The 26,750-nt window shown below is 42.7% G+C and overlaps 1 protein-coding gene across 2 annotated transcripts in view; it reads left to right on the top strand.

Moving 5' to 3' along the window:
- SUSD5 (sushi domain containing 5) overlaps window positions 1-24,110 on the top strand; it is a 50,280-nt gene extending 26,170 nt beyond the window's left edge. The window contains exons 4-5 of one of the 2 annotated variants that reach the window (XM_012769182.3): window positions 4,432-4,620; window positions 22,470-24,110. In XM_012769182.3, coding sequence (XP_012624636.2) covers window positions 4,432-4,620; window positions 22,470-23,764 — 1,484 coding nt within the window. In that variant the 3' untranslated portion in view covers window positions 23,765-24,110. The remainder of the gene's footprint in view (window positions 1-4,431; window positions 4,621-22,469) is intronic. The other variant, XM_012769183.3, reaches the window with a different exon arrangement.
- Window positions 24,111-26,750: the final 2,640 nt, after the last annotated feature.

Raw genomic sequence — 26,750 nt, 5'->3', positions numbered from 1 at the left:
GACTGCAGAAGGACGAAAGGAGAGCAACATGTAAAATTAGGAGAGTAAATGTGAATTCAAAATTATTTCCTTTTTTCAAAAAAAAAAAATTTGCTACAGCAGTTCCACCTCTAGAAGTTTATCTTAAAGAAATAAGATACGTATAAAAATGTACATATGAAGATGTTCATTGTAGCATTGTTTATAATAGTGGAAAGTTGGAATAAATGTAAATATTTGTCTAATGATATAAATAATGTGTTCTACAAGAGATTGATGAAGATTATAGTACTAATGTGGAAATAATTCTAAAACATTAAAAAAAAAAAAAAACTTCTAGGCCAGGTGGGGTGGAGGCTGAGATGGGAGGATTGCTTGAGGCCAGGACTTTAAGATAAGCTTGGGCAACAGCAAGACCCCCTCTATACAAAAATTTAAGAATTAGCTCGGCATGGTGGCATGCATGCCCACCATGTAGTCCCAGCTACTTGGGCAGCTGAGGCAAGAGGAGGATAGCTTGAGGCCAGGAGTTTGAGGTTGCAGTGAGCTATGATGATGTCACTCCCCTCTAGCCCAGACAATAAATTAAGACCCTATCTCCAAAAAAAACCCAAAAAAACAAAAACAAACAAATAAAAAAAGCTATGATGACCCATATGCTCAAGGACTTACTGGGAGAAGTAGATAATATTCAAAAAACAGACAATGTAAACAGAGAGATGGAAATTCTAAGAAAGAATCAAAAAGAGGCTGGGCATCATGGTAGCTCATGCCTATAATCCTAGCACTCTGGGAGGCCAAGATGAGAGGATCCCTTGAGGTCAGGAGTTTGGGACCAGCCTGAGCAAGAGAGTGACGCTGTCTCTACTAAAAATAGAAAAAAAAATTAGCCAGGCATGGTGGTGCAAGCCTATAGTCCAAGGTCCTCAGGAGGCCAAGGCAGGAGAATCACTTGAGCTCAGGAGTAAGAGGTTGCTGTGAGCTATAATCATGCTACTACACTCTACCTGGAGCATCCCAGCTACTCAGGAGGCTGAGGCAGGAGGATTGCTTGAGTCCAGGAGTTCAAGGCTGCAGTGAGCTATGATTGTACCATTGTACTCTAGCCTAGGTAATAGAGCAAAACTCTGTCTCTTTAAAAAAAAAAAAAAGATGATAAAGGAATATTATGAACAAGTCTATGCTCACATATTTGATAACCTAGATGAAATGGTCCAATTCCTTGAAAGATACAATCTGCCAAAAATTACATAATTGAAATAGTCTGAAAAGGCCTATATCTTTTAAAGAAATTGAACTAATTACCTTCCAAAACAGAAAGCACCAGGCCCAAAGTGTTTACTAGTGGATTCTACCAAACATTTATGGAAGAAATTATACCAATTCTCTACAATCTTTTCCAGAAGTTAGAAGCAGAAGGAATACTTTCTAACTCATTCTGTGAGGCCAATATTACCCTAATACCAAAACCTGACAAAGGGGACATTAGAAGGAGAGAGGACTATAGACCAATATATCTCATGAACATGTATGCAAAAGTCTTCAGCAAAATATTAGCTATTCAAACCCAACAATGTATAAAAGAAATGGTGTACCACAAACAAGTAAGATTTACCTCAGGTGTGCAAGGCTGGTTCGACATTCAAAATTCAGTTAATATAATTCGTCACATCAAGAAGCTATGGAAGAAAAATCACATAATTGTATTGATAGATGCATAAAAAGCATCTGACAAAATCCAATACTCATTCATGATAAAAATAAAGCAAAACAACAACAAAAAACCTCTTAACAAATTAGAAATAGAGGGGAACTTCATCAACTTGATAAAGAACATGTACAGGCCAGGGTGGGCATGGTAGCTCACACCTGTGAGCACTTTGGGAAGCCAAGGCAGAAGGATCTGTTGAGGCCAGAAGTTTGTTACTAGCCTGGACAACAAAGCGAGACTCTGTCTCAAAAAAAAAAAAACAGAACGAAACCTACAGCTAACATCATGATTAATGGTGAGAAACTTGAAGCTTTCTAACTAAGATCAGGAACAAGGCAAGGATGTCTCCTCCTACCACTGCTTTTCAACATCATGCTAGAAGCCCTAGGTAATACGGTAAGATGAGAAAAGGAAATAAAAGGCATATAGATTGGGAAAGAAGAACTAACCCTGTCTTTTTTATATAATGAAAGAAAAAAATATTTTTTATTTCAGTTAATTGGAAAGCTTTGTCAGAGCCCTATCCATAAGGAGAAGAGCCAAAAGCTGCCTTTATTCTGGTTGGTTTGCTTTGCAGTTCACTCTGTGTAAAGTCACCTGACTCTCATGGTCATGGGTGTCTGGCTGTCCACAGGCTCCTCTCTGTTTGGCCTTGGCTCAAATTGTCTTTGTCTGCCGATCACATGATTTTCTATGTAGAAAATCTGGAAGAATCAACAACAACAACAAAAAACTCCTGGAACTAAATAAGTGATTATAGTAAGGTTGCAGGATATAAGATAAACATACAAAAGTTAATCACTTTCCTACATGCTAGTAATGAATTAGTGACATTTTAAATTAAAAACATATTAGCATCCTGAGAAATGAAGTTATTAGGTATAAATCTACAAAACATGTACTAGATCTATATGAAGAAAACTACAAAACTCTGATGAATGATATCAAAGACTAACTAAATGGAGAGATGTTCCATGTTCATGGATAGGAAGACTCAGTATTGTCAAGATGTCAGATTTTCCTAACTTGATCCACAGATAGAACATAGTCCCAATCAAAGCCATAGAAAGTTATTTGGTAGATATCAACTAACCAGTTCTATAGTTGATAGACAGAGGCAAAAGACCCAGAATAGCCAACTCAATATTGAAGAAGAACAAAGTCAGAGAACTGACCCTTTTAGACTTCAAAACTTTTGTAAAACTATAGTAATCAAGACAATGGTGAAAGAATGACAAATACCAAGTGAACAGAATAGAGAGCCCAGAAATAGACCCACATAAATATAGTTAACTGACTTTCTCATCTCAAAAAAAAGTAATAAAAAGACATGGTGGAACTTTAATTGCATATTACCAAATCAAAGAAGCCAATCTGAAAAGGCTACATACCATATGATTCCAACAATATGACATTCTGGACAAGGCAAAACTATGGAGACAGTAAAAGGATCTGTGTTCAGTCATTAGGGGAAGAAAGAGGTAAATAAACAGAACACAGAAGACTTTTGGGGTGGTGAAACTGTTCTGAATGATACTACAATGGTGGATACAGGTCATTACACATTTGTCAAAACCGATAGAATGTACAACACCAAGAGTGAACCTTAAGGTTAACTGTAGACTTTGGGTGACAACAAGGAGTCACTGTAGTTTCATCTATTGTAATAAATGTACCAGTCTGGTACAGAATGTTGATAGTGAGGGAGATTGTGTGTGAGTGGGGTTAGGAAGTTGATGGGAACATTCTGTACTTTCTGTTCAATTTTTCTGTGAATCTAAAAATAGTTTATTAATTTTTAAAAATATAAGGTATTCAGCAATACAGATGAAGTAATCTCATTTATGTTAAAAAACACACAGAAATATATATGTACTTATATTTATATACATATATGTAAAAAGATATGGGTGTGTGTGTTTGGTAGTGGTCTTGCCATTGGGATTGGTGTTGGGGCAGGGGAGAGGCACCCTCTGCTGTACTCTGTAGCCTGTAACATCTATCTCTTGGCAGAGAGTAACTGCTTGCTTATCTAAATAAGGCAGAAAGGAGCTTGATGCTAGGGCTTTATCTCTGGATGCTCCTTTCAAGGGGACATTAGAAGGGGCCAGGCGCAGTGGCTCACACCTGTAATCCTAGTACTCTGGGAGACTGAGGCGGGCGGATCGCTCAAGGTCAGGAGTTCAAAACCAGCCTGAGCAAGAGCGAGACCCCGTCTATACTAAAAATAGAAAGAAATTAATTGGCCATTTAAAAATATATATAGAAAAAATTAGCCGGGCATGGTGGCGCATGCCTGTAGTCCCAGCTGCTCGGGAGGCTGAGGCAGTAGGATCACTTAAGCCCAGGAGTCTGAGGTTGCTGTGAGCTAGGCTGACACCACGACACTCTAGCCCAGGCAACAAAGTGAGACTCTGTCTCAAAAGAAAAAAAAAAAAAAGAAGGAGACATTAGAAGGGAACATTGTCTGACAATTTTAGAATACGAAGTTACAGCACTTTGTGCCACATTTATCCATTCAGTGAGCCTTTTTCAGTGCCTCATCTGTGCCAGGCGTTCTGCCAGGGCCTGCCTGGGGTTGCCAGAGTGACCAGGAAACAGCCCCCGTGACCCCAGTTCAAGGTGAGGGCAGCACCTGCAGCAGCGGGCGGCAGGGGAGAGCTGTTCTTAAGCTTGTTTCCTCACAGGCTGACGGAGTCTCGCACAGTTCGGAAGAGCTGACTGTGATTCCTTCTCCTCAGAGAAGCCGTGCGGAGACCCGCCTTCGTTCCCCCACACCATCCTGCAGGGCCGCACCGGCTTGGAGATGGGGGACGAGGTGCTGTACGTGTGTGCCCCCGGCCACATCACGGGCCATCGGGAGACCGCCTTCACCCTGCTCTGTAACAGCTGTGGGGAGTGGTACGGGCTGGTGCAGGCCTGCGGGAGAGGTAAGCGCCCCGGGCTGGGCAACCGCCACGTGCCCGCGCAGAGCTGGCAGGGGCTCTGCTTCTGCCGGCTGCATGTGGTGGGCTTTCTTCACCAAGGTGCCTTTGAAAAGGGGCTGTCAGGCCTCTCCCGCCGAGCTCTGGACCAGGCAGCGTCTCCGCTTGGGGGGTTCCCGCAGCATGGCAGATGCAGCTCGTTCACGGCCGAGCTCTTCGTCTTCTCTGCTGGGAGTGCAGAGCTAACAGATCCCCCCTTCTTCTCTAAGCACAGAGTTGACGTTGGGTTAGCTTTCTAGCATGTTTCCCTGGAGACCTGGTCAAGATGAAATGTCTGCTGTGGCACCAAGCAGCATTACTTCTGGTAAAAAAAAAAAAATGACCCTGGTTGGTAAACTGGGCTGGGAAGACTAACAGACACGTGATAGGGAGCCCAGCTCTGGGCTGCCCCAAGGGGGGTGATTCTTGTATCTAGGGGTGACCTCTGCAGGGACCCTGAGAACTGTTCTGTGGGTTGTAACGAGAGATATGGGCTCTTGTGGGGCACGGGGCTACTAAACACCTTGGATCCACACCCACACATGTTCCCTTGCACCTGAGCAGTCGTGAGGGTGGAGCAAGGAGGCCACCACCTCCAGGACAGCCGTGTAGGCTGCTGCAAGGGCTGCCTGCACCCGCTGATGGGAATTGCCCACTGCTGCCCAGCTGCCTTGCTCTATTCCTTGGCCTGGAGTCTTCTGAGTGCCAGGTATGTCCTGTGGTATCATACAAGTCTGAATATTTAGTTGAGACTAAAAAGAGTCCTGGCGGACATTGAGTTCCCAAAACCTGATCTGATTTCCCCAGATGTCCCCATTCCATGAACATCATATTCCTAAGGGTCCCAGGTTTCCGTAGTCCCCCCTCTACCCAGCCCTTGGGGAATTTTCTCAGCAGTGAGAATCACTGTCTCCAGCTATAGCCAGGCCTGGTCTCCCCACCCCAACAGGGGCACAGCACCCATCAGAGGATTTGGGCAGCCCCATAGCTGACCTGGGCTTATGACTACAGCACTTTGGACCTCATGCCAGACCCTGAATTGTTCCTGACCTCTCAGGGCTCCTCTTAACCCCAAGCCTCTTTCAAGGAACCCTCTCCCTAATTCCTCATAACATCTGGGTACCAAGTGGAGGCTGATTCTATAGAGGGAAATAACTCCAGCACCATGGTGTCAGTGGCTTTATAGGACAGTTTGTCCCTGGAACATCCTGCAGATCCCATGAGGGAACTATGATGAGACCTAGGGCACTGTCACATCTGCCAGCTCCATCCACGTTGTTGCCTGAAGCTGTGGTTCGTTACTTACAAACTGTTATTTACTATCGATGGTGTGAACACACCACTATTTATTTATCTAATCCGCTGTCTGCAGACATTTGGCTTGTTCTCATTTTGTGTCTGTCACAAACTGTGCTGCCATGATTGTTCTCATCTATGTCACTTGGTTCTCACGTGAACACAGTTCCATTGGTTTCTAGGAGTGGAATTGCTGCCCATGGGGTGTGTGTGTGTTCAGCTTTCGTGAATGCTGCCAAAGAGTTTTCTAAAGTATGTGACCAGTCTGCTCTCCCGTCAGCTGTGTATGAGAGTGCTTGTCGTTCAGCATCTTAACCAACCTTTCAGATTGCCATTCTGGTGACTATGCTGTTGTGACTTGTAGTCGTAATATTTATTTCTCTGATAATAGTGAGGTTCAGCACTTATCACATGCTAATCAGGCATTAGAATTTCCTCATGTAAAATGCCTGTTCCAGTATTTTGCCCTTTTTTCCTGACTGACTTTAATGGATTATTTACATATTATAGAATTTTGTGCATGAAATGTCCATAATTAATGTGTTGCAAATATTTCCTCCCATTCTGTGGCTTATTGTTTTATTCTTAGAGTGTCTTTTAATGAATAGTTTTTGTTGTTGTTGTCTATTTCACTATTTTTCAAACTATATGGGCTATTACAAATTTTTTGTAGTCATTGGCAGACTGACACTTTGGCAAAACACAATAAAACAATGCTTTTATAAAATAAAAATTAATGTAAAAATAAAGTAGATTCCAAATATAAACACAATTTTTGTTAAATAGATGTAAAATTCCCCATTCTCCTGTCAAATTGTTACAAAGGCTTCCAAAATCTTTGCTCTCAGTGTATCTTACTTGCCTTGTTGTATACTAGTAATAAAAAGTTACAGACTGGGACAAGTGTTAGAAGCACAGTTTAAGCAATCTTCTAGAACTTTCCTCATCTTTCCTCTGTTGCTGTTGCTTTGTGCCAGGCAGAGGCTACTTGCCAATTCTGATCATTCACCTGCCTAAGAAAATCAGGTGAAAGGACTGGGCCTCCTATTTGTTGAATGTGTTGCTTTGCAGCAGACCTGCACTCACCGTGAGGTCGTTAATACTCTGATGACAGGCTGAAGTTGCAGCCTCTCAGGAACCACACCCGCCAGCCAAATGTGTTGTTTACTGGCCCCAGTAGAATGAGAACTAAATGTAGCTTTTGTGGGTCTGAAATGGTGTTTATTTGCTCACTGCAATGCGGAGTTGTTAGAGCTTTCAGCTGCTGGGCAGGAATTCTGGTTTCTAAGCTTGGCTGGATATATAGACTATTACAGTTTTCATTACTATGTGGATTTAATATTTAAATTATCTGTGTCAGTATAAGAAATCTGTGTGTGTGTGTTACAAGAATATCTTCACCAGATATTTCACTCCATTTTGCATTTATTTTTTTCCAACAAACATCAACTTTTTTCATTAGGAAATTGCTTCATATTGGAGAAAAGTCATCTTAGGGGAGTGGGTCAAACAAGGCTCTTTGAGTTGGACCCATCTGGGTTTGGGTAGTTACTCCTCCTTGCACTAGCTCGTTGACTGTTCATCCATTCATCCTCATCCCATCATTTGGTAGGATCCTAGGTGCTGCATTTATAAGGTTACATAAAACATTGCTCCAACCCTAAAGGAAACTCTGGCGTACTGGGTGCCTCAAAAGACACAGAAGCAGCAGTTTGACTAGGTAGAAGGGAAAGCTGGAAAGCGAGGTGTTGCAGAAGGTGACATTTTAAAGGAAGTGTGTTTCCAGATGGAAGAAGTGTTCCATGAACTCAAGGGCTGCAGAACTCAAGGAAATGGAAGCTAAAAAGTATGCATTGGCTTCACAGTCTGAAGGGTGTTCTGGCAGCCTTGTATTTTCAGTGTGAACCTGGGGAGTGGGTGATGCACCAAGGACACCCCACAGTGCGTGCAGGAAGAGGGTGGGGTGAGGAAGAGGGCTGAGGGCAGGCAGCTCATTCTCGAATTTCTGCTGTTCATGAAGAGGAATTGGAAAGACACAAAGGGTACAGCTGGAAGAAGATCAGGGGTCCAAAGAGGTACGGGGTTTGTTTTGTTTGCTTGTTTTTGTTATTTTTAAGATTTATTTTTAAGAGATTTGAACTCATGTAAATGATAGAAAGAACCGGAAGAGGAGGCTGAACAATTTTTTTGACTTTTCTGAGCCTTAATTTGCTCATATGAAAAAGTAGGTACTAATTATCACATAGAGTTGCCTCGTGGGGTTCCCCGTAAGTACATCACTTAGAACAGGACATATTATATGGTTTGTGGCCAAGAACTCTTCATTCTTTCTCTTTCACCTATGTGCTGATTAAGGAGAGTATCCAGCTCCTTTCCCTTGAGGTAGCTAAAGGGCTTTGTGCGTGACACTGGCTTTTCTCTTCCTCGTGTGTTGACTCTAGCTGCTGTTACAGCAAATAATTAAGAACATACTGTGACTTCAACCATCTGCTACTTGGTTGAGAAGTTAGTTTCTGCCAGCAGGCTTCTCAGGTTCTAGACACCAGCAGCTGGGACTTCCAGAAAGGCGTAGCCCATGTGGCTTTTGGATTTGATGGAGACCCAAGCAGTTGGTAGCTTTCTAACATGTGGTTCCCAGGCAGTCCATACCTGTGGTCTCAGCTGCCTCAGTCCTCCCTCCAGGGGGCCCTGGCTGCCTCCAGCCTAAGCTTGTCTCCTCTGTGCTCAGCCCTGCCACTAACCACCCACTGCCCCAACCAGGTCCTCCAAACATTGTGGCCCACCCAGAACATTTCCTTATATTTCCTTGTGTGCTGCTGGCTCTGACTCCAAACCCTCTGGCAAAACCTGCCCCTAGATGCGGCTCAAGGAGCTCCTCTGCTGAGACCACAATAGCATCCCTGCCCCTCATCCCCTTATGACCTCTGCAGAGCCCAGAGGGCCTCAAGGGTCTGATACCTTGGAGGTGAAGACTTAAAAGAACTTGGGGCTCCAAGGAGTTTGATCTCAGAGATTCTGGGGGCTTAGGAGCTCAGGGCTACTGTTTCACTCAAGTTTGGCATTGCATAGGCATTTGAGGACTGGCTGGATGTCTTGGGTCAGATTCTCTAAAATCAGACCCTATTCGGATGTCTGCGGTTTACTGAGAGAGAAAGGAGATTGGAGACAGGATGGGTTTGTGGAAGGAGTTAAGCAGGGTTGTAGCTCAGCTGGATTCCTGTTTCACCTGGCCCTGGGGGGAGCTGTGGAGCATGAATTGCACCACCGGTTGGTCCCCTTTTGAAGCAAGTGGCCTAGCCTCGAGTACCTCCATGTCAGCTTGTCATGGGCTGCAGGCTGCTGGGCACAGCCATTATTATAGGCATGTGGATAGGCATGTAGATTATAAGCATGTGGCCTATAATCTCCCAAACCAAGCCCACATTCCACTAAGGGTGCTTCTCCAGAGAAGGGGGTAGCTGTGACCTCCTAGCTTTCAACACTCACAGCAGCTAGAGTGTGGGTACCTAGCCTGGGAAAGGGGATGTGGGCAGGAACCAGCAGGATCTATTCTAATGGAGTTATTTGTTGACAGCTTCAATTCTAGGGAGCAGTGGTTTCCAAGTTAACTAACGCTTATGATTAAATGAAAACCCTAGGCCAGGCACTGTGGCTCACGCCTGTAATCCTAGCACTCTGAGAGGCCGAGGCAGGTGGATCATTTGAGCTCAGAAGTTCGAGACCAGCCTGAGCAAGAGCGAGACCCCATCTCTACTAAAAATAGAAAGAAATTAATTGGCCAACTAAAAATATATAGAAAAAATTAGCCGGGCATGGTGGCACGTGCCTGTAATCCCAGCTACTCGGGAGGCTGAGACAGAGGATCGCTTGAGCCCAGGAGTTTGAGGTTGCTGTGAGCTAGGCTGACGCCACGGCACTCTAGCCCAGGCAACAAGAATGAGACTCTGTCTCAAAAAAAAAAAACAAAAGAAAGAAAGAAAAATCCATTAGTAAAGTGAGGACTGCCTGAATGAGCTTGCTGAAATTAAAAATTTGTGATGAGATTCAGGAATGATCCCTCAGGTGCCCTAGCCACATGCTGCCCAGATTGTATGATCACAAGCAACCTTCAGGTCCAGCCTCAAGTGGAGGTGATGCAGTCTCCCACTTAAGCACAGGGACTTTAGCCTTGACCATTAACCCAAATGGGTGAGGATGTACTCCACTGCCATTTTCTGCCCTCTTTGTGTTAGTATTTCTCTAGCTTTGGTCCCCAAGTCTGGGTCTGACCATGTAGTCTTCCCTTCTGCTGTCCAAATCCACACATCTTCTTGGTTTCCAGTCCCAGTTTGGCAGAAGGAAATGTCTGTCATACCTCACTCATGTACTCAGTATCTAACCATAATTGGCTGTTGCCCTAATTATAGAAAAATCCTGATGCTCTGCTCCTTGACAATGTATGCAGCAGATTTCCACACTAGGTTTGGTTTCTTCTGGGCTTCTTACTATGCCAACTTTTATACCCATTTTCAAGGCTATGTTTTCTCCTTGGACACTTGCACCAAGTGCTGGATGGTCTCTGACCTTCCAGCACTCCAGGGGTGTGACATGATCCCAATGTTGGCCTTCCTAAGGAGCCCTCATGGTCCCCTTGGCATGCTGACCACTCTCCTGCTCACCACCTGGCCTCTCCTACTCATTGCTTCCACACCCCTGCTGTCTCCTGACTTCAGAACCCAGTGGTCCTACAGCCTCTACCCTTGGTTCCAGCTGAGGCCATTTATCCTGCCTTTGTGGTTGGGGTGGGCAAGAATGGCTGCTGGCAAGAGTAGATTAACACAAACAACCCAGGCAGAGAGAGGTGTAGACTTTTGCCACAGGGTGTCTGCCACCAAGTGTTAAGAAAGGCCCACCCCCTACTTCCAGCTCCATAGGCTCTTTTTGTCCTTTCTGGACTGAGGTATCAGGACACCTGATTGACACCAAGCTTGACCCCACTCTGCCACCACTTCTGTGTCCATAGCAAATATACAGCCATTCTTTTCCCCTGCCCTGCTCTGACACAGCCGTGGGACAGACATATTGTCCAGTTAGGCAATGAGAAAAAAGCTATCATAAACTAAACACTTGCTTCAGCCGTCTCCCTTTCCTGGGAGTTGTTTTTTGGTTTTGCTTTGTTTTCAACAACTCTGTTGAGGTTTAATTTGCATACTATAAACTGTACTCACGTACAGTATAAACTTATCTGAGTTGTCATAGCTGTATACACCCACAAAACCACCACCATAACTAAAATATAGGACGTTTCCATTGGCCTCAAGTCTCCTTGTGCCCCTTTCTGTGATAGTTTTACACACTTTATCTCATTTAATCTTCACAAGTCTGGGAGTGGAAATGGCTGGCCCCAATTTACAGATGGGAAAACCGTGGTACAGGAAGATTCAGTGACTTGTGGGTGTCACACAGAAGCAGCACTGGGATTTAAAACCAGGCATGTCTTATCCTGTCTGTGTCATGTATTATGTGCTCCCCCCAGGGACCCTAAGACTGAAGGGAGCAAGGCCCCAGGCCACTGGCTCACTTGCAAGCCAGCTGTCCCCTCTGTAAGTTCCTTTGCTCTTTTCTGTCTCAGTGCTAAAGGCATTCTTTTGTTTTCTTAAATTAACTTCAGTTTCTGCATTTCTCCATCTTTTGGGCTTAATTTCCTTCATAGAATACAGCATGAGACTGAAACTGATTTAGAATGTCTTTGTCAGTATTGCCATATTTGTTCAGAGGTTCATTGAACCAGAGGTTATTTCTGGCTTGTCTGGTTGTCTTTTTTAAAATTACTATTTTTAAAGGCTGTCGTAGCCAAGACCAGAGGAAAAAAAGAGGGCATTTGTGGGCTTCCAGAAATGCAGCAATGTGAAAACGGATGGAAGATTCTGGGATTCTGAGATTCTGGGCTCTGGCCTGTCTCCTGCAGCCCTGACGATACCCCACCCTGATAAGAGATGCAGGCAGTGCACGCACCAGCCTTCTCCTTTCATGCCTGACTTACATCATCTGTCTGTGTTCTGCTTTTTCCCAAAAAGTAGCAGTTAAATATAAATGCACAGCAAATAACCTAGGTTTTGCCAGGAGAACCCACGAAGTTTACATTTCCTAGACTTGCTTGTCTAAATCAGAAGGCCCCGTGTTGTGTTAGCACCAGTTTTCAGGGAGAGCATGGGCTAGGGTGGGAGGGAGGAGGGGTGGCTAGAAGGACTGCTGGATTATCTGAGTCAGGGGGTGCAGACCCAGGCAAGCAGAGGGGAGGTGAGAGAAATAGCACCTCCATGGGCAGAGAGCAGGGCTTCTCCATCTTGTGAGCAGAATTTGCTTGTTGGTTGAAATTCAGTGAATAACAAACTTTATAGTTCTCCATGAGGAGCAAAACAGGCTTGGATGTTTTTTCATGAGTAGGCTATTTGTAAACACTCATTGTCCTTGTCTTCATTTGAGATTTTGGGAAAACTGACATAGTGAAGACCTGTTTCTGAGCCAGGTCCTTGGCCTTTGAACCTGGGAAGACAGGAAGAGCTTGGCTGAGGGCCCTGGGCTTCTGAAGGCAGGGGCTTGTGCACACGCACACATATCACATTCAGTCGCATGCACATGCATGCATACACACACAGCTTAGACCGACCATAAGGGTCTGGGTCAAGGCAGGCCCACCCACAGTGGCGTGGGCTTGACCCTTCCCAAATCCTCAGCTCTAACATCGTACACTAGGCCAGTGTTTCCTGCACAGGAAGCATTGGGGGAGGAGAACATGGCTTGTCTCCCGCCTGTATTCCAGGTGCCTTTTGACTTAGCAACACATTTAAGCTCGTGGGATGGGTTACACAGGAGGAAGAAGTTAGCAGACACTGATTATACCCAAGATTGGAGCTCAAAGATCAATTTATATTCTTTGCCTCTGTCACAAGTCAAATAAAAACTGGCTGCCATCCCTCACTTATGCTTCTCTTTACTCATTTATTTATTCAACCAACATGTATGGGGTGTCTACTCTATGCCAGGCACCATGATGTGTGCTGGGGATACAAAAGCAGAGAGGATATGCCCCTGTTCTCAGAGGGTTCCCGGGTCAGAGGGAAGGTGGGCCGGGTGGTGTGATCAGTTCAGGTGATGGTGGGGAGCCCTGTTCTGTATGGATGTTGTTCCAGTAACACATTAGTCCCAAACTGAGACCATTTGAGGTTCAAATCTCAAACACCATCAAGGTTTGGATTGGTTTTACTCTGTCCATGTAAACATGAAGTATCTCTAAAATACTTTTAGCCCCTCCCTATATCATATATACCTTTCATTTTAACAATAAGCACCTGTTTCTAATATTTACCATAGTAGTTAATAGGCTTCTAATTTTTACCAATAGAAAGCCATTTCAGATACTCAGGGTGCTAATTTGCAAATTAGTGTTTTTCATCAAGATACATATTATAGAAGTGCTTATAGTAGCCACATCTGGAGGATGAGTTTCCTGGTCAGAATGTTAACTGTCTACCCCAGACCTAATTCTTTTTTTTTTTTTTTTATTTTGAGACAGCATCATTGTTCTTTTCTCTTCTACTTTTAAACATACTGGGATGAAATTCTAGGCGAGCTTGATTTAATTTTTGTTCTTGAACGCGATTTGCCTTTTCCTCCTAGATATCAGTTGAAATATTTCTTTATCCCTGGGATTCAGTAGACAAATTCTGTGCCAGTTTTTCCTAGAATGTAGCGTATACTTTTGGTTGTTTATTTAAGTTTTATATAAGAGTAACAGAAATATAGAACATTCCAAAAATCAAAGTTTATGGAGCTTAGGGAATTATTATACCATGAACACACCCATGTGATTGTCACCCAGTTCAAGAAGTAGACCATCACCAGTAATCCAGAAACACTCCTGGGGCTCCCCTTCAGTCACAACCTCCCTGAGAACACACTTCTAAAACTATAAATTATATTTTTTTTGCTTGAATTGTATTAAAGTAGAAGCTCTTGCATATGGCTTCCTTTGCCCAATATTATGTCTGTGAGACACATCCATGTGGTTCCATGAGCTGTAGTTCACGCTTTTTCTTTGCTAGAGAGTATTCCATTCTACTGTTGAAGAACATTGTCCTTGTTTCAAGTCTAGAGCTATTATGAGAGCACTCTTATATAGGTCTTTTGGTGTCCATGTTGCATGTATTCCTCTAGAATTTTGCATTTTCTGGAATTTTGTCTATATACTTAGGAGTTAAATTGCCACATCACAGGACATATATATGTTCAACTTTAGTAGATAATGCCCAACCAGTTCTCAAAATAGCTGTACCAATTTACACTCCCAAGAGCATTGTATGAGAGTTCTGGGAGACTTACATCCCCACCAACAATTGGTATTGTCAGTCTTTTACGTGTTAAGCCATTTTGATGAGTATATGATAATATTACCTAATTTGAATTTCTGTGCTCAATGATGTTAAGCACCTTTGTCATATGTTTATTGACTGTTTGAGTTTCTCATTTGTGAAATGCTTGTTCAACCCTCTTGCCCATTTTTCACTACTGGGTTGTCTTTTTATGTCATATATTTGTAGGAGTTCTTTATATTATTCCGGATACCAGAACTTTTGAGGTTATACATGTTGCAGATATCTTCTGTTCTTTGTGGTATCGGTAATAAATGGAATTTTAATGTTGCCTAATTTACTAATATTTTTTCCTTTAAAAAAATTGTGAAAAGAACATGTAACTTAAAATTGACCATCTTAACCATCTTCGAGTATACAGGTCAATAATGTTAAGTATATTCACATTGTTGTGAAACAGATCTCCAGAATTGCATCTTGTAAATCTGAAACTCTATCCAGGCATCCTCAAACTACGGCCCTCGGGCCACATGCGGGTGTTTTTGCCCGTTTGTTTTTTTACTTCAAAATAAGATATGTGCAGTGTGCATAGAAATCTGTTCATAGTTTTGTTTTTTTTTAAACTATAGTCTGGCCCTGCAACGGTCTGAGGGACAGTGAACTGGCCCCCTGTTTAAAAAGTTTGAGGACCCCTGCTACCCATTAAAGAACAACTCCCATTTTCCTCTCTCTTCCCCCTGGCAACCAACATTCTACTTTCTGTTCCTATGAATTTGACTACTTTTAATACAACATATAAATAGAATCATACAATGTTTGTCTTTTTGTGACTGGCTTTTTTCACTTAGCATAATAATCCTTAACACCCATCCATGTTGTTGTATGTGACAGTAATCCTTTCCTTTTTATATCAGTTTTTGTATATTTTTAAAATCATGTTAAGGAAGTTCCCTTATATTCTTAATTTTATAATGGTTGTTGTTTTTTTTTTTTATCCTGTTGACTTTTTTTTTTTTTTTTTTTTGAGACAGAGTCTCGCTTGTTGACCAGGCTAGAGTGAGTGCCATGGTGTCAGCCTAGCTCACAGCAACCTCAAACTCCTGGGCTCAAGCGATCCTTCTGCCTCAGCCTCCCGAGTAGCTGGGACTACAGGCATGTGCCACCATGCCCCGCTAATTTTCTATATATATTAGTTGGCCAATTAATTTCTTTCTATTTATAGTAGAGACGGGGTCTTGCTCTTGCTCAGGCTGGTTTTGAACTCCTGACCTCGAGCAATCCGCCCGCCTCAGCCTCCCAGAGTGCTAGGATTACAGGCGTGAGCCACCGCGCCCGGCTTTATCTTGTTGACTTTTGTTTATGAAACTTTTTTTTTTTTTTTTTTTGAGACAGAGTCTCGCTTTCTTGCCTAGGCTAGAGTGAGTGCCGTGGCGTCAGCCTAGCTCACAGCAACCTCAAACTCCTGGGCTCAAGGGATCCTCCTGCCTCAGCCTCCCGAGTAGCTGGGACTACAGGCATGCGCCACCATGCCCGGCTGATTTTTTTTTATATTATATATATTAGTTGGCCAATTAATTTCTTTCTATTTTTATGGTAGAGAGGGTGTCTCGCTCAGGCTGGTTTTGAACTCCTGACCTTGAGCAATCCGCCTGCCTCGGCCTCCCAGAGTGCTAGGATTACAGGCGTGAGCCACCGCACCCGGCCAACTTTTTTTTAAATGTTAAACTAATCATGAATTACTGAGATAAAGCTAACTAGGTGTAATGTGTTATTCTTTTAATGTATTGCTTAACTCAGCTTACCATATTAATGTATTACTGGATTAAGTTTGTCAATATTTTATATGGGATTTTTGCATCTATATTTAGAGATGAGTCTGCAATATTACTTTTTCATCATATCCTTGCCAGTTTGGGTACTAAGATTACACTGGATATATAAAGTAAATTGGGATGCATTTCCTCTTTTTCTGTTCCCTGGAAGAGTTTAAAATTGGAATTACTCTCCTAAAGATTTGGTAGAATTCATTAGCAAAGCCACCTGTGCCTGGAGTTTTCTGTGTATAGAGAGATTGAATTTCATTAATAATTAACAATATATAAAATTTTTTCTATTTCTTCTTGTGTCACTTTTGGTAAGTTGTATTTTTCTTGAATTTTGTCTATTTCCTCAGAATTTAGGGAGTTTGGGACATAAATTTATCATAGAGTTCTGTTATTATCTTTTGTAATATCTGACAGATCTGTAGTAATGCCTGTTTTTATCCCTGATGTTTTTCATTTGTATCTTCTCTTTTTCTCTAAATATTTTTCAATTAGTCTTGGTAAGGGTTTATCAATGTTATTAGTCTTTTCAAAGAATCAACTTTTGGCTATGTTGATTCTCTCTATTGTGTGATTGTTTTTTATTTTATTAATTTTTGCTCGTTTTTTAAAATCTCTTTTCTCTATTTCTTTGTATTTAACTTACTTTTCATTTCCCAGCTTCCTGAGGTAAATATGATTTTCAGCCTTTATTCTTTTGTAACATAGGTATTTAAAGCTATAACTTTTTCTCCTTGTTCTAATTGTTAATGATAGAGATGTTTAAAAATCTCATTATAATCATAGATTTATAAATTTTTCCTTAGTTCATATCTGCTAAATTCATAGATTTTGAGGCTATATTATTAAGTACATACAGTTTTAGAATTTAATGTATTCCTGGTGAATTGAAATGTTTATCTTTATAAAATATCCCTTTTTGTCTCTAGCAATGTTTTTGCCTTCAAGTTGTCTTTGCTGGTTAGTGTCTTCATGACATTTGTTTCCCCTTCTTTTACTTTCAACTTCTCTATATGCTTATATTTAAAATGTGTCTCTTATAAGCACCATGTACATAGTTTCTGTTTCTTTATCCAGGCTGACAACCTTTGCCTTTTAATTGTACCATTAATCCATTTTACATTTAACCATCCATAGATATGAGTTTAAAATGTATCTTTATTTTGTCTCTGTTCCATTTGTTCCCTGTTCTTTTTTCTCTACTTTGCTGCCTACTTTCTTTTGGAGTAATTAAGCATTTTTCCTTAGGCACCCTTGACTTATCAAAGTTTAATATAAATTAATACTTTTACCACTTCGTGGATAATTTAAAGCCATTAGACATTTGACTCCAGTTACCTCTTCCCAATGCCTATGTTATTGTTCCAGTGTTTTGAATAAATACAATGCAAGTATGCACACATGCATAGGTGCTTGTTTTAGGCAGTCAACATTCACTGGGATTTGCCCCTGTATTTACCTTTGTCATTGAGGTTTCCTTCCTGCATCTCCGAGCTTCCATCCGGGATATTTTCACAGAGTAAGAAATTCTGTATTGGCACTTTTCTTCTGACACTTTGAAGATGTCATCACATTGTCTTCTGGCTTTATTGTTTCTTTTGAAAAGTTACCTCTCAGTCTTATTGTTGCTTTTTTGAAAGCAGGGTATAGACCTGCTTTCACAGGTAGCTTTTAAATGTTTCTGTCTTTGATTTTTGGCAGTTTTAATTTAGTGTGCCTATGTGTAGTTTTCTGAGAATTTATTCTACTCGAGGTTTGCAGTGATTCTTGAATATGTGTCTTTTCTCAGTTTTGTAAAATTCTCAGTCCACTCTATTCCTTGTGATTTCTAATTGTTATGATGTTACAGGTCCTCAATTTGATGCTTAAAGGTCATAACCACCCCTTCATAACATTGTTATTTTATCACCTTCCCTTTGAGCTTTTGTTTCAGTGCGCTCAATTTCTTTTTAAGTTCTGCAGTGTGAAGCAATTGTAAGGAATTCTTTTCTATTCCTTAAATTGTTACTTCTTCTAAATTAGATACTTTGCCTTTTACATACACCTTCCTTTCATCCAGAAGAGGGCATGGTAGCCGGAAGTAGACAAGTCAGTATGTGAAGTGGTATGTAGTTTTACTCTTGTTTATGTGTTTGTTTTAAAATACCCAGGCTCTGCTTTTTCTTCAGAAGTCTTAAATGTTCTATGTCGGAGTTTCCTTCACCTGAGCAACATGAAGTCCTGGCATTTTGGATTCTATCAGGAAGAATCAGACTTAGGTGTTACTCATCTGTTTCTCTCTACCCCCTTTGCTTCTCTCCAGGATTTGTTGATTCCTTAGCACAGTTTCTGAAGGGTTGAGGGAGGTGCTTAGGAGCTGAGCCATGTACCTTCTCTACTCTATTCTAGAACCTTCTATTTCTCCTCTTAGTAACTAGTTGTTTTAATTTGTTGCAATATATTATTCCCTTTTCCATGTGTGGTTGCTATTCATAAAACCTTTCTGCTGGTGTTGAGTATAGTTTCCTCATTTAAAAAAATTCCCATCCAGGCTAGGTGTGGAGCTCAGGCCTGTAATCTCAGCACTTTGGGAGGCCCAGGTGGGAGGATTGTTTGAAGCCATGAGTTGGAGACCAGCCTGGGTAACATAGTGAGACCCCATCTCTACAAAAAAATTTAAAAATTAGTTGGGCATGGTAGCACATGCCTGTTGTGGTCCCAGCTACTTGGGGAGGCTGAGGCAGGAGAATCACTTGAGCCTAAGAGTTTGAGGTTGCAGTGATTTGTGATGATGTCACTGCACTCTAGCCCGGGTGACAGTATAAGACCCTGTCTCAAAAAAAAAAAAAAGTCATATCCAGTAAGGTAGGGGTGTGTGTGTGTGTGTGTGTGTGTGTGTGTGTGTGTGGTGGAGTTTCCCCATGTTGATGGATATGGAGGAGAGAAAATAGGTGATGTGTTCAGGTGTTTTCAAGGCTGGCGTATCATCCACACTGATGGGAAGGTGACTTTTTGCCTGCACCCCCAGTACATTCTGAAGCAGTCTCAAATGTAAGTGACCAGGTAGACAAAGAGGAAGCAGAGCAAAGGGAGAGGCAAGCAGAAGGAGCAAGAACAAAGAGGCAGGTAGCACTGGGTGTGGAAACGGAATATGGGATGTGGGGAGAAGAGACAGGGATGAAGCAGGAGCAGAGGTCACAGAGAGATTTGTCAGGGCCACAAATATTCTGAGGTGCTGGAAGATTTTGAGCATCTCTTGCACTCCCATTTTCTTTTTAGCCATTCATTATTTGGGTAGAATTCTGTTTACCTGTGGACCGTATCCGTGTCGGCATGTGCCAGGGCCAGGAGAAGATGGTGTGTGGGAACAGAGAGGGAGCTCTCCACTCACCGGCTTCCTGCTGGTGTTCCCGTCACCGACGGCTGCCTTTGGCAACAGTGTGCAAGTGTTGGTTGATCACACTGACTGAGTTCTGGGCAAACAGCTTGTCTACTCCCAGCTGCCAGTGAGCTGCAGTTGATGACTTGAAGGAAAATGAATGCACTGTCAGGATGTCAGCAAGCAAAAACCAGAAATGGTAAAAATCCCATGGAATGAAATAGAATGATTTGTGGGCTCTTGACAGTTTGGTGTCTTCGGACTGCAATGGGGCAACAAAGAAATGTTCCCAAAGCCAGGTGTGGCGGTACACGCCTGTAGTCCCAGCTCCTTGGGAGTCTGAGGCAGGAGGATGTTTGAGCCCAAGAGTTTGAGGCTACCGGGAGCTATGATTGCACCAATGCACTCCAGCCCGGGTGACAGAGTGAGACCCTGTCTCTAGAAAAAGCAAAGAACTAGTCCCTAGTAAAATCATGCATGTGTGGTGAGAAGCTCACATTGCAGATTGTGCATGAGGTAATGACCTGTGATTTCAGGTGGCTGAAGCCTTCTGGAGGAAAAATGGTTTTGAAGAGTTACTGCTTCCTGCCTTGCCCCCTCCTGAAAGGGGACTGTGTGCTAACTGAACACACAAGGATATTCATCCTCAGAAGCACAACCTCTGGGAGGCTACTGGCAAATGTATATTGTTTTGCAAAGATAATTTATTCCATGGTGCCACAGAATATCTTTTTTAAAAAATTAAAAACAAATTGGTTGTGGCAGATTTGGGGCAGAAATGACTGGTCAGACATGTGGAATGCCAAGTTTCTTTGCATTAAGAGTAAATTTTATGGAGCAGGATCACCACTCTGCTTCATTATGATGAGTCTCCTGGCTGTGGGGAGGGAGCTCTGCTAGGGCACCTTTCACACTGATGGGGGTGGGGCCCTGAGGAGAGGCTGGGAAGAAAAGTGATGCTCTCACCAGCCAGGTGCATATGAGTGTGTGTGTTTTAAGAGACAGGGTCTCCCTCTGTCACCCTGGTTGGAGTGCAGTGGCGCCATCATAGCTCACTACAACGTCAAATTCCTGGGCTCAAGAAATGCTCCTGCCTCAGCCTCCCGAGTAGCTGGGATGACTAGTAGTAGCCAGTGATTAAATTTTGGTGTTCGGAGGATACCAGCTTCTTGCGCCTTCCTAACTCACAGGATTCCAATATCATCAAGCTATCCTTACATTCTGGTCTCTCAGCTGTGGGACTCTGTGCATTCTTACTCAGTTGGATTCAAAATACTTGACAGCATCCTCTCACGACTCAGAATTTTACAAAGAGCAAAATCAGGGTTTTAAAAGATGCATTTTTTACTTAATTATAAAAATGTACAAATCATAAGGCAACAGGTCAATGAATTATCAAAAAATAAACAAAAATATTGATATAGGTCAAGAAATAAAATGTGTCTCAAAGTCCTGCTTGTGCCCAGACCTAGTCATTACCCCTCCTCTCCTACCCAACTGTACACTCACCATCCACCTGACTTTTAACATCATATTATAGATTAGTTCTGCCTGTCTTTTAACTTTATGTAAATAGAATCACAAAGAGCATGCTGTTTTATCCCAGGCTTCTTTTGCTCAGCATTACAGGCATGAAATTTATCCTTCTTGTTGCAGAAACAGTAGTTGGTTCAATTTCATTGTATGAATATACCATAACGTATCTATCATTTTGGCCGTGAATGGATATTTGAATTGTCTCTAGTTTTTGGTTATTATGAACAGTCTTGTGCATGTCTTTTGGGGCCCATATGCACACGTTACCATTGAGTGTATATTTAGGAGTGGAATTGTTGTGTCATGAAGCTTCCATATGTTCAATTTTAGTAGAAATGCCCAAACAGTTTTCCACAATGGTTGTTCCAATTCACACTCCCACTAACAGTGCTGTACATCCTTGTTAACAATTGATACTGTCATTCCATTTAATTTTAGCCATTGCAGTGCTATGTAATGGTATCTCACTATGACTATAATCACTATTTCTCTCTTACTAATGAAGTTGAGCATCTTTACATGTCTAATGACTATTTTGATATCTTTTTGGTGATAGAACCAAGTGCCAACTCAGGCATCTTGCCAACTTTTCTATGGTTTGTCTACCTATTTAGTATTGAATTGTAGGAGTTCTTTTTAAATTCTGGCTATAAGTCTTTTGGAGGTTATTTATATGTGTTGCAAATAACTCTTCCAATGTTGTGCCTTGCATTTTAACTGTTTGTGGTGCCTTTTGGTGAACAGACATTCTTAATTCTAGTATAATCCAATTATCTGTCCTTGTGCCAATACCACCACAGCCTTAAAAGTAATTCAGTTTTTTTTATAGTAAATCTTGAAATCTTATAGTGTACAGCTTCCAGCCTTTTTCTTCTTTTTCAAGATTGCCTCGTCTGTTCTTGGTCCACTGCATTTCCATAAATTTTAGCATCTATGTGTTAATGTCTGAGATTTTCATTAGGACTGTATTAAATCTATATAGATCAATTTGGTTAGAATTGACATCTTAACAATTCTGAGCCTTCTACTACATGATCGTAGTATTTTCCTCCATTTATTTAGGTCTTCTTTAATTTTGTTCAGCAATATTTTGTACCATTCCATGTAGAAGTCTTGCACACCTTTTGTTAGATTTATTCCTAGGTGTTTGCTTTTTTATGCTATTGTAAATGGCATCCTTTTTGTTTTGTGTTTATTGCCAGTATATATTATGGAAATACAGTCGATGGTTTATATGCATGGTAGATCCAATTGCCCTCGATACACTCACATATTAATTATGATGATATACACGTGGATTCTTTGGGTTCATCTGTGATGCACAATCATGTCATCTGTGAGTGAAGACAGTATTATTTATTCTGTTCCAGTTCTTACGCTTTTTATTTCCTTGTCTTCTGCACTGGCTCTGTGCCTTTGGACCTGATGAGGTTTTTCTCTCTTTCCTCTCAGACGAGGCTGAGGCACATATTGACTATGAAGATAATTTTCCTGATGACAGGTCTGTGTCATTCAGAGAGCTCATGGAGGACTCCCGGACAGAGGCAGAAGAGGACAGGGGTCAGGAAGAAGCCTCTGAGGAGGCTCCAAAACAGGACAGTCCGGTCTCCATTAACGTGGGGAAAGAAAACATAGCCCGGGATAAAGCCTCCTTGCCAACCGCAGGTTTGCCCAGTGCTGGGAGCAACGTCCCCACAGACTTGCCAGGATCTCGACCACACCAGAAGTACTTGTTCTGGTTTCCTGCTGAGACTTTCCACAAGCCTGAGCTGGAAAAGGAGGTGGACGACCATCCCAAAAAGCGGTTTCCTGCTGGAGACAACCACAGTAGTGTGAAATTTGTCCCAGGTAAACCCGAAAGCAAGCTGATCTACGGCAGCACGGACAGCCCCTCGGGGCCATTTCCGGGCAGGAATGACAGCAAGGCGGGGGACCCAGTGGTGAGCAGCAGCGATGGGTCCTGGTTGGACGGCTACCCTGTGACAGATGGGGCTTGGAGGAAGACGGAGGCAGAAGAGGAGGAAGATGGAGACAAGGGGGCTGGGTCAGTAGGACTGGATGAAAGTGCTCTAGTCACCCCTGATCAACCCTTTCTTGTGGAAATTAAGAAGCCCAGGAGTACCACCCTCATACCACGTGAGGACATGACCCATAGTTCAGTTCTTCCATCTCAGATGCTGGATGTGGAGGCTTTGGCTCTCAGACCCATGAATGTGTCTGAGCCCGAGGGCCCCCACGATGGGAATGGTGACTTGACCAAGTACCAGTCAACCGTGCTGTGGAGATTCACCGCAGAGAAGTCTCCCATGTCCACCCTGCCCTACGAACTCACCACCTCTACGCTGGAGACACTGACAACTGCTGTCCAGCAGATGCCCAGCGACATCCCCTCAACAGTCATGGTGGCCACCCAGCCTCCAGGGCAGACGACTGCTCCTGAGGTCCAGGATAGCTTCCCATACCTGCTGTCTGAAGACTTCCTGGGACAGGAAGGCGCGGGGCCAGGTGCAAGTGAGGAGCGTCTTCCAACCTTGGAGCCATGTGTGGGCGGCAAATGTCCCAGTCTCAGTAGAGGCCCCATGATCGCCACCGTCGTCACCGTCCTTTGCCTGCTGCTGCTCCTAGCAGGTGTCGGGGCGGTGTGGGGCTACCGAAGGTGCCAGCACAAGGGCTCCGTGTACAAGCTGAACGTCGGCCAGCGGCAGGCTCGGCACTACCACCAGCAGATCGAGATGGAGAAGGTCTAGCCTCCTTCAGAGTGGGCCGTCCCAAAGCCACGTGGGAGGAAAGTTAATGGTGACACATCACACCGATAAACACTGATCATTCACGAGAGCATGACACAGGTAGAGTGGAGCTCACCATTTTTTTTTTCCCCTCAGCTCTTTGTTTTATAGGCTGAGAAGTGTCTCTGGAGCACCTGGCAGGGCAGGCTTTGGTGGCATCATTTCACACATCAGTATCTCCTCAACCATCTGCCTGGAACCGATTGCACTACCCCAGACCTGTGCATGGGCCCCAATTCCAATGTGAGGTCAAAATTCACCTCTTCCTCATACTCTCGTCTTCTTTCCCCTTTCTAAAAAAATAAAATCATCAGCTTCATACCCTGAGACTGTTTAACTAGGTGTGATAAGCTGGGCGTTTGAGAGCAGTGTTATTTAGGACATAGGCATTTAATTGTTGAGAGTGGGACATGGAAGGATCATGGGTTATTTCCTTTTAACGATGTGATGTTGCTGAGGGCAAAGGAACCAAGAACCGGGACACGGTCTCTAGACCAGGCGTCCTCAAACTACGGCCCTCCGGCCACATGCGGGCCGCCTAGCCCATTTATCCGGCCCTCCGGTGTTTTTGCTGCCTCTGCCTGTCCTGCTTAGCAGCCGACTCGTCCGGGGCCCACAGTGCGCACTCTCCAACGGTCTGAGGGACGGTGAACTGGCCCCCTGTTTAAAAAGTTTGAGGACCCCTGCTCTAGACTCCAGAAGCTTTGAGGTTTCTTTTTAATTGTTTCTTGAAATCGGAGAGAATGTAAGACTGACATTTTGTCGAGGGGAGGTGAGGAGTGAAGAGGCGCGCATCCGCCTCTGGGCCCTCCATTCTGTGCGACAGCTCACCATTTTTGAAAAACAAAGTTAGCTTTGTACCAGTAAGTACCATTTCTGCTCAGAAGCAGCGGCCTAGTTGTCCTTGACCAGTCTGTGCCTAGGAATGTCTTGGAATTTTTGCCAGGACCAACAAAACTCAGTCCTTGGTTTCCTCTCTCAGGATTAGCCATTTCTTTGAACTCCAGAAAGAAGGGATGACATGGGAGAAAAAAAAAAAAATGTCTTAAGAGGGCCAAAGACTAAATGTCAAGTATGGGAGCCTGCTTGATGAGGAGGCAGAGGAATTAAAAAGGAGTGTGAAATGATCTGTGCTGATCTATTCTTTACTCTGGTGTGGAAATTGTGAGCTCTATGGAAACAGAGTCCATCCTGGCTATTGGGCAACCCATTTCATAGATCATCTTAATGGTGGCTCAGCAAGTATTGTTTTTTTTTTTTTTAATTTATTTTTATTTTTTTCCCCAGCATATTGTGGGGGTGCAAATGTTAAGGTTACATATATTGCCTTTGTCCCTCCCTCCCCCCTCGAGTCAGAGCTTCAAGCGTGTCCATCCCCCAGTTGGTGCGTATCACATTCATTATGTATGTATATACCCATCCCCTACTCCCCCACCTGCCCGACACCCGATAAATGTTATTCCTATATGTCCACTTAGGTGTTGATCAGTTAATACCAATTTGCTGGTGAAGCAAGCATTGTTTATGACAGTGGCTCTCAAGGTGTGGTCCTCAGACTGGCAGAGTCAGCATCACCTGGGAACTTGTTGGAGATGTGCATTCCATGGTTCCACCCCAGACTCAGGAAACAGAAGCCCTGGGAGTGGGGCCCAGCTCTCTTTGTGTTTTAACAAGCCCTCCAGGTGACTTTGATGCACACCCGAAATTTGAGAGCCATTGTTTTGCGATAAATTGTGAGCTTTGAGTCCAGGCGAAGACCTGGAGGCACAGAAGATGAGTAACACCTGTGGTTTGTCTCGCATGGGAACCAGGCATTGCTATGCGCACGTGAGGCAGTGTTTGAAGCTGCCAGAATGCCATCTGCAATGGTCTCCTGTGTGTTGGCACAGAAACTAAGCATGCTGTATTTTTCTGGTATGAATCACCTTCTTGGAAGTCATTATCAGTGATAAAAAGTGATGAAAACAATACATTTATTTTGAGACACTATAGGAGTCTGAGTGTTCTTGTGTGGCATGAAAGAAAGCCTGATGTTTTTTGCAATTGAAAAATTGTTTTCTAAGGAAAAAAAGAATTCTCAACAGCATGTTTTCTTCCCTGCCACCCCTTTTCAGTGCAAGCTTTGGAAAAATAATAGGGCAAGTAGCCGTAAAGACAGTCAGCATAATCAAAGATCTCAGTCCCCACAATTGGATAAAATAAAGGCTTGAAGGTACCAACTGGAATACCGATGCCTCAGATGAAATCAAGGACAATTGTAATAAAATGCTCTCTACATGTTGCCAAAGCAAAAACACAACAACAACAAAAAAGCCAGAGACTGTATATATTTATAAGTTAGATTCTAATCTATTGCAAGACAACTTTTCTATTTTTAACTATACAAAGTAACCTCTGCCTCAACATTGGGATTGTGTTAGTCACTATGATTATGTAATAACCCAGAACATTGAATTTACACCAGCAAATAAATAGGTCATATTAATACAAATGTATTAATAAATTTATTACAAATTATTAATACATGTAAATATATTATTTGTAGACATGGACTGTGAAATCCAACACATCAGTTTTTAAGTTTTTATTGGTTTGCTGTCATCTAAATCAATGTTATAGAATCTAAAATTGCATGTTGGAAGGGACCGATTAAAATGCTGTAAACCTAAATTGTTTGTCATTATGCATGTTTTGAGACTGGTAAATGTTTAATGTTCATGGAAATTGGGGGGGGTGTTCTATTAACACAAAGCTTCTGAGATGTTTAAAATAAATAATTATTTCCCCAAACTGTCACTGAATGTATTTTATTTCCGGCTTACTGCACCATGGTTTAAAAAAAAAAAAAGGATTCTCTAGTAATCCTGAAAATAATGTCCTAATACTTGCTTTATCTTGCACTGCCCCCTCTAAACCCAGCTCTCAGCCCTGTTACCTCCTGCACCCG

Source organism: Microcebus murinus, chromosome 1 (assembly GCF_040939455.1).
Source record: "Microcebus murinus isolate Inina chromosome 1, M.murinus_Inina_mat1.0, whole genome shotgun sequence".
Taxonomy (NCBI): domain Eukaryota; kingdom Metazoa; phylum Chordata; class Mammalia; order Primates; family Cheirogaleidae; genus Microcebus; species Microcebus murinus.
Note: the sequence above shows the minus strand (reverse complement) of the source record. Positions and strands in the feature narration are given on the sequence as shown.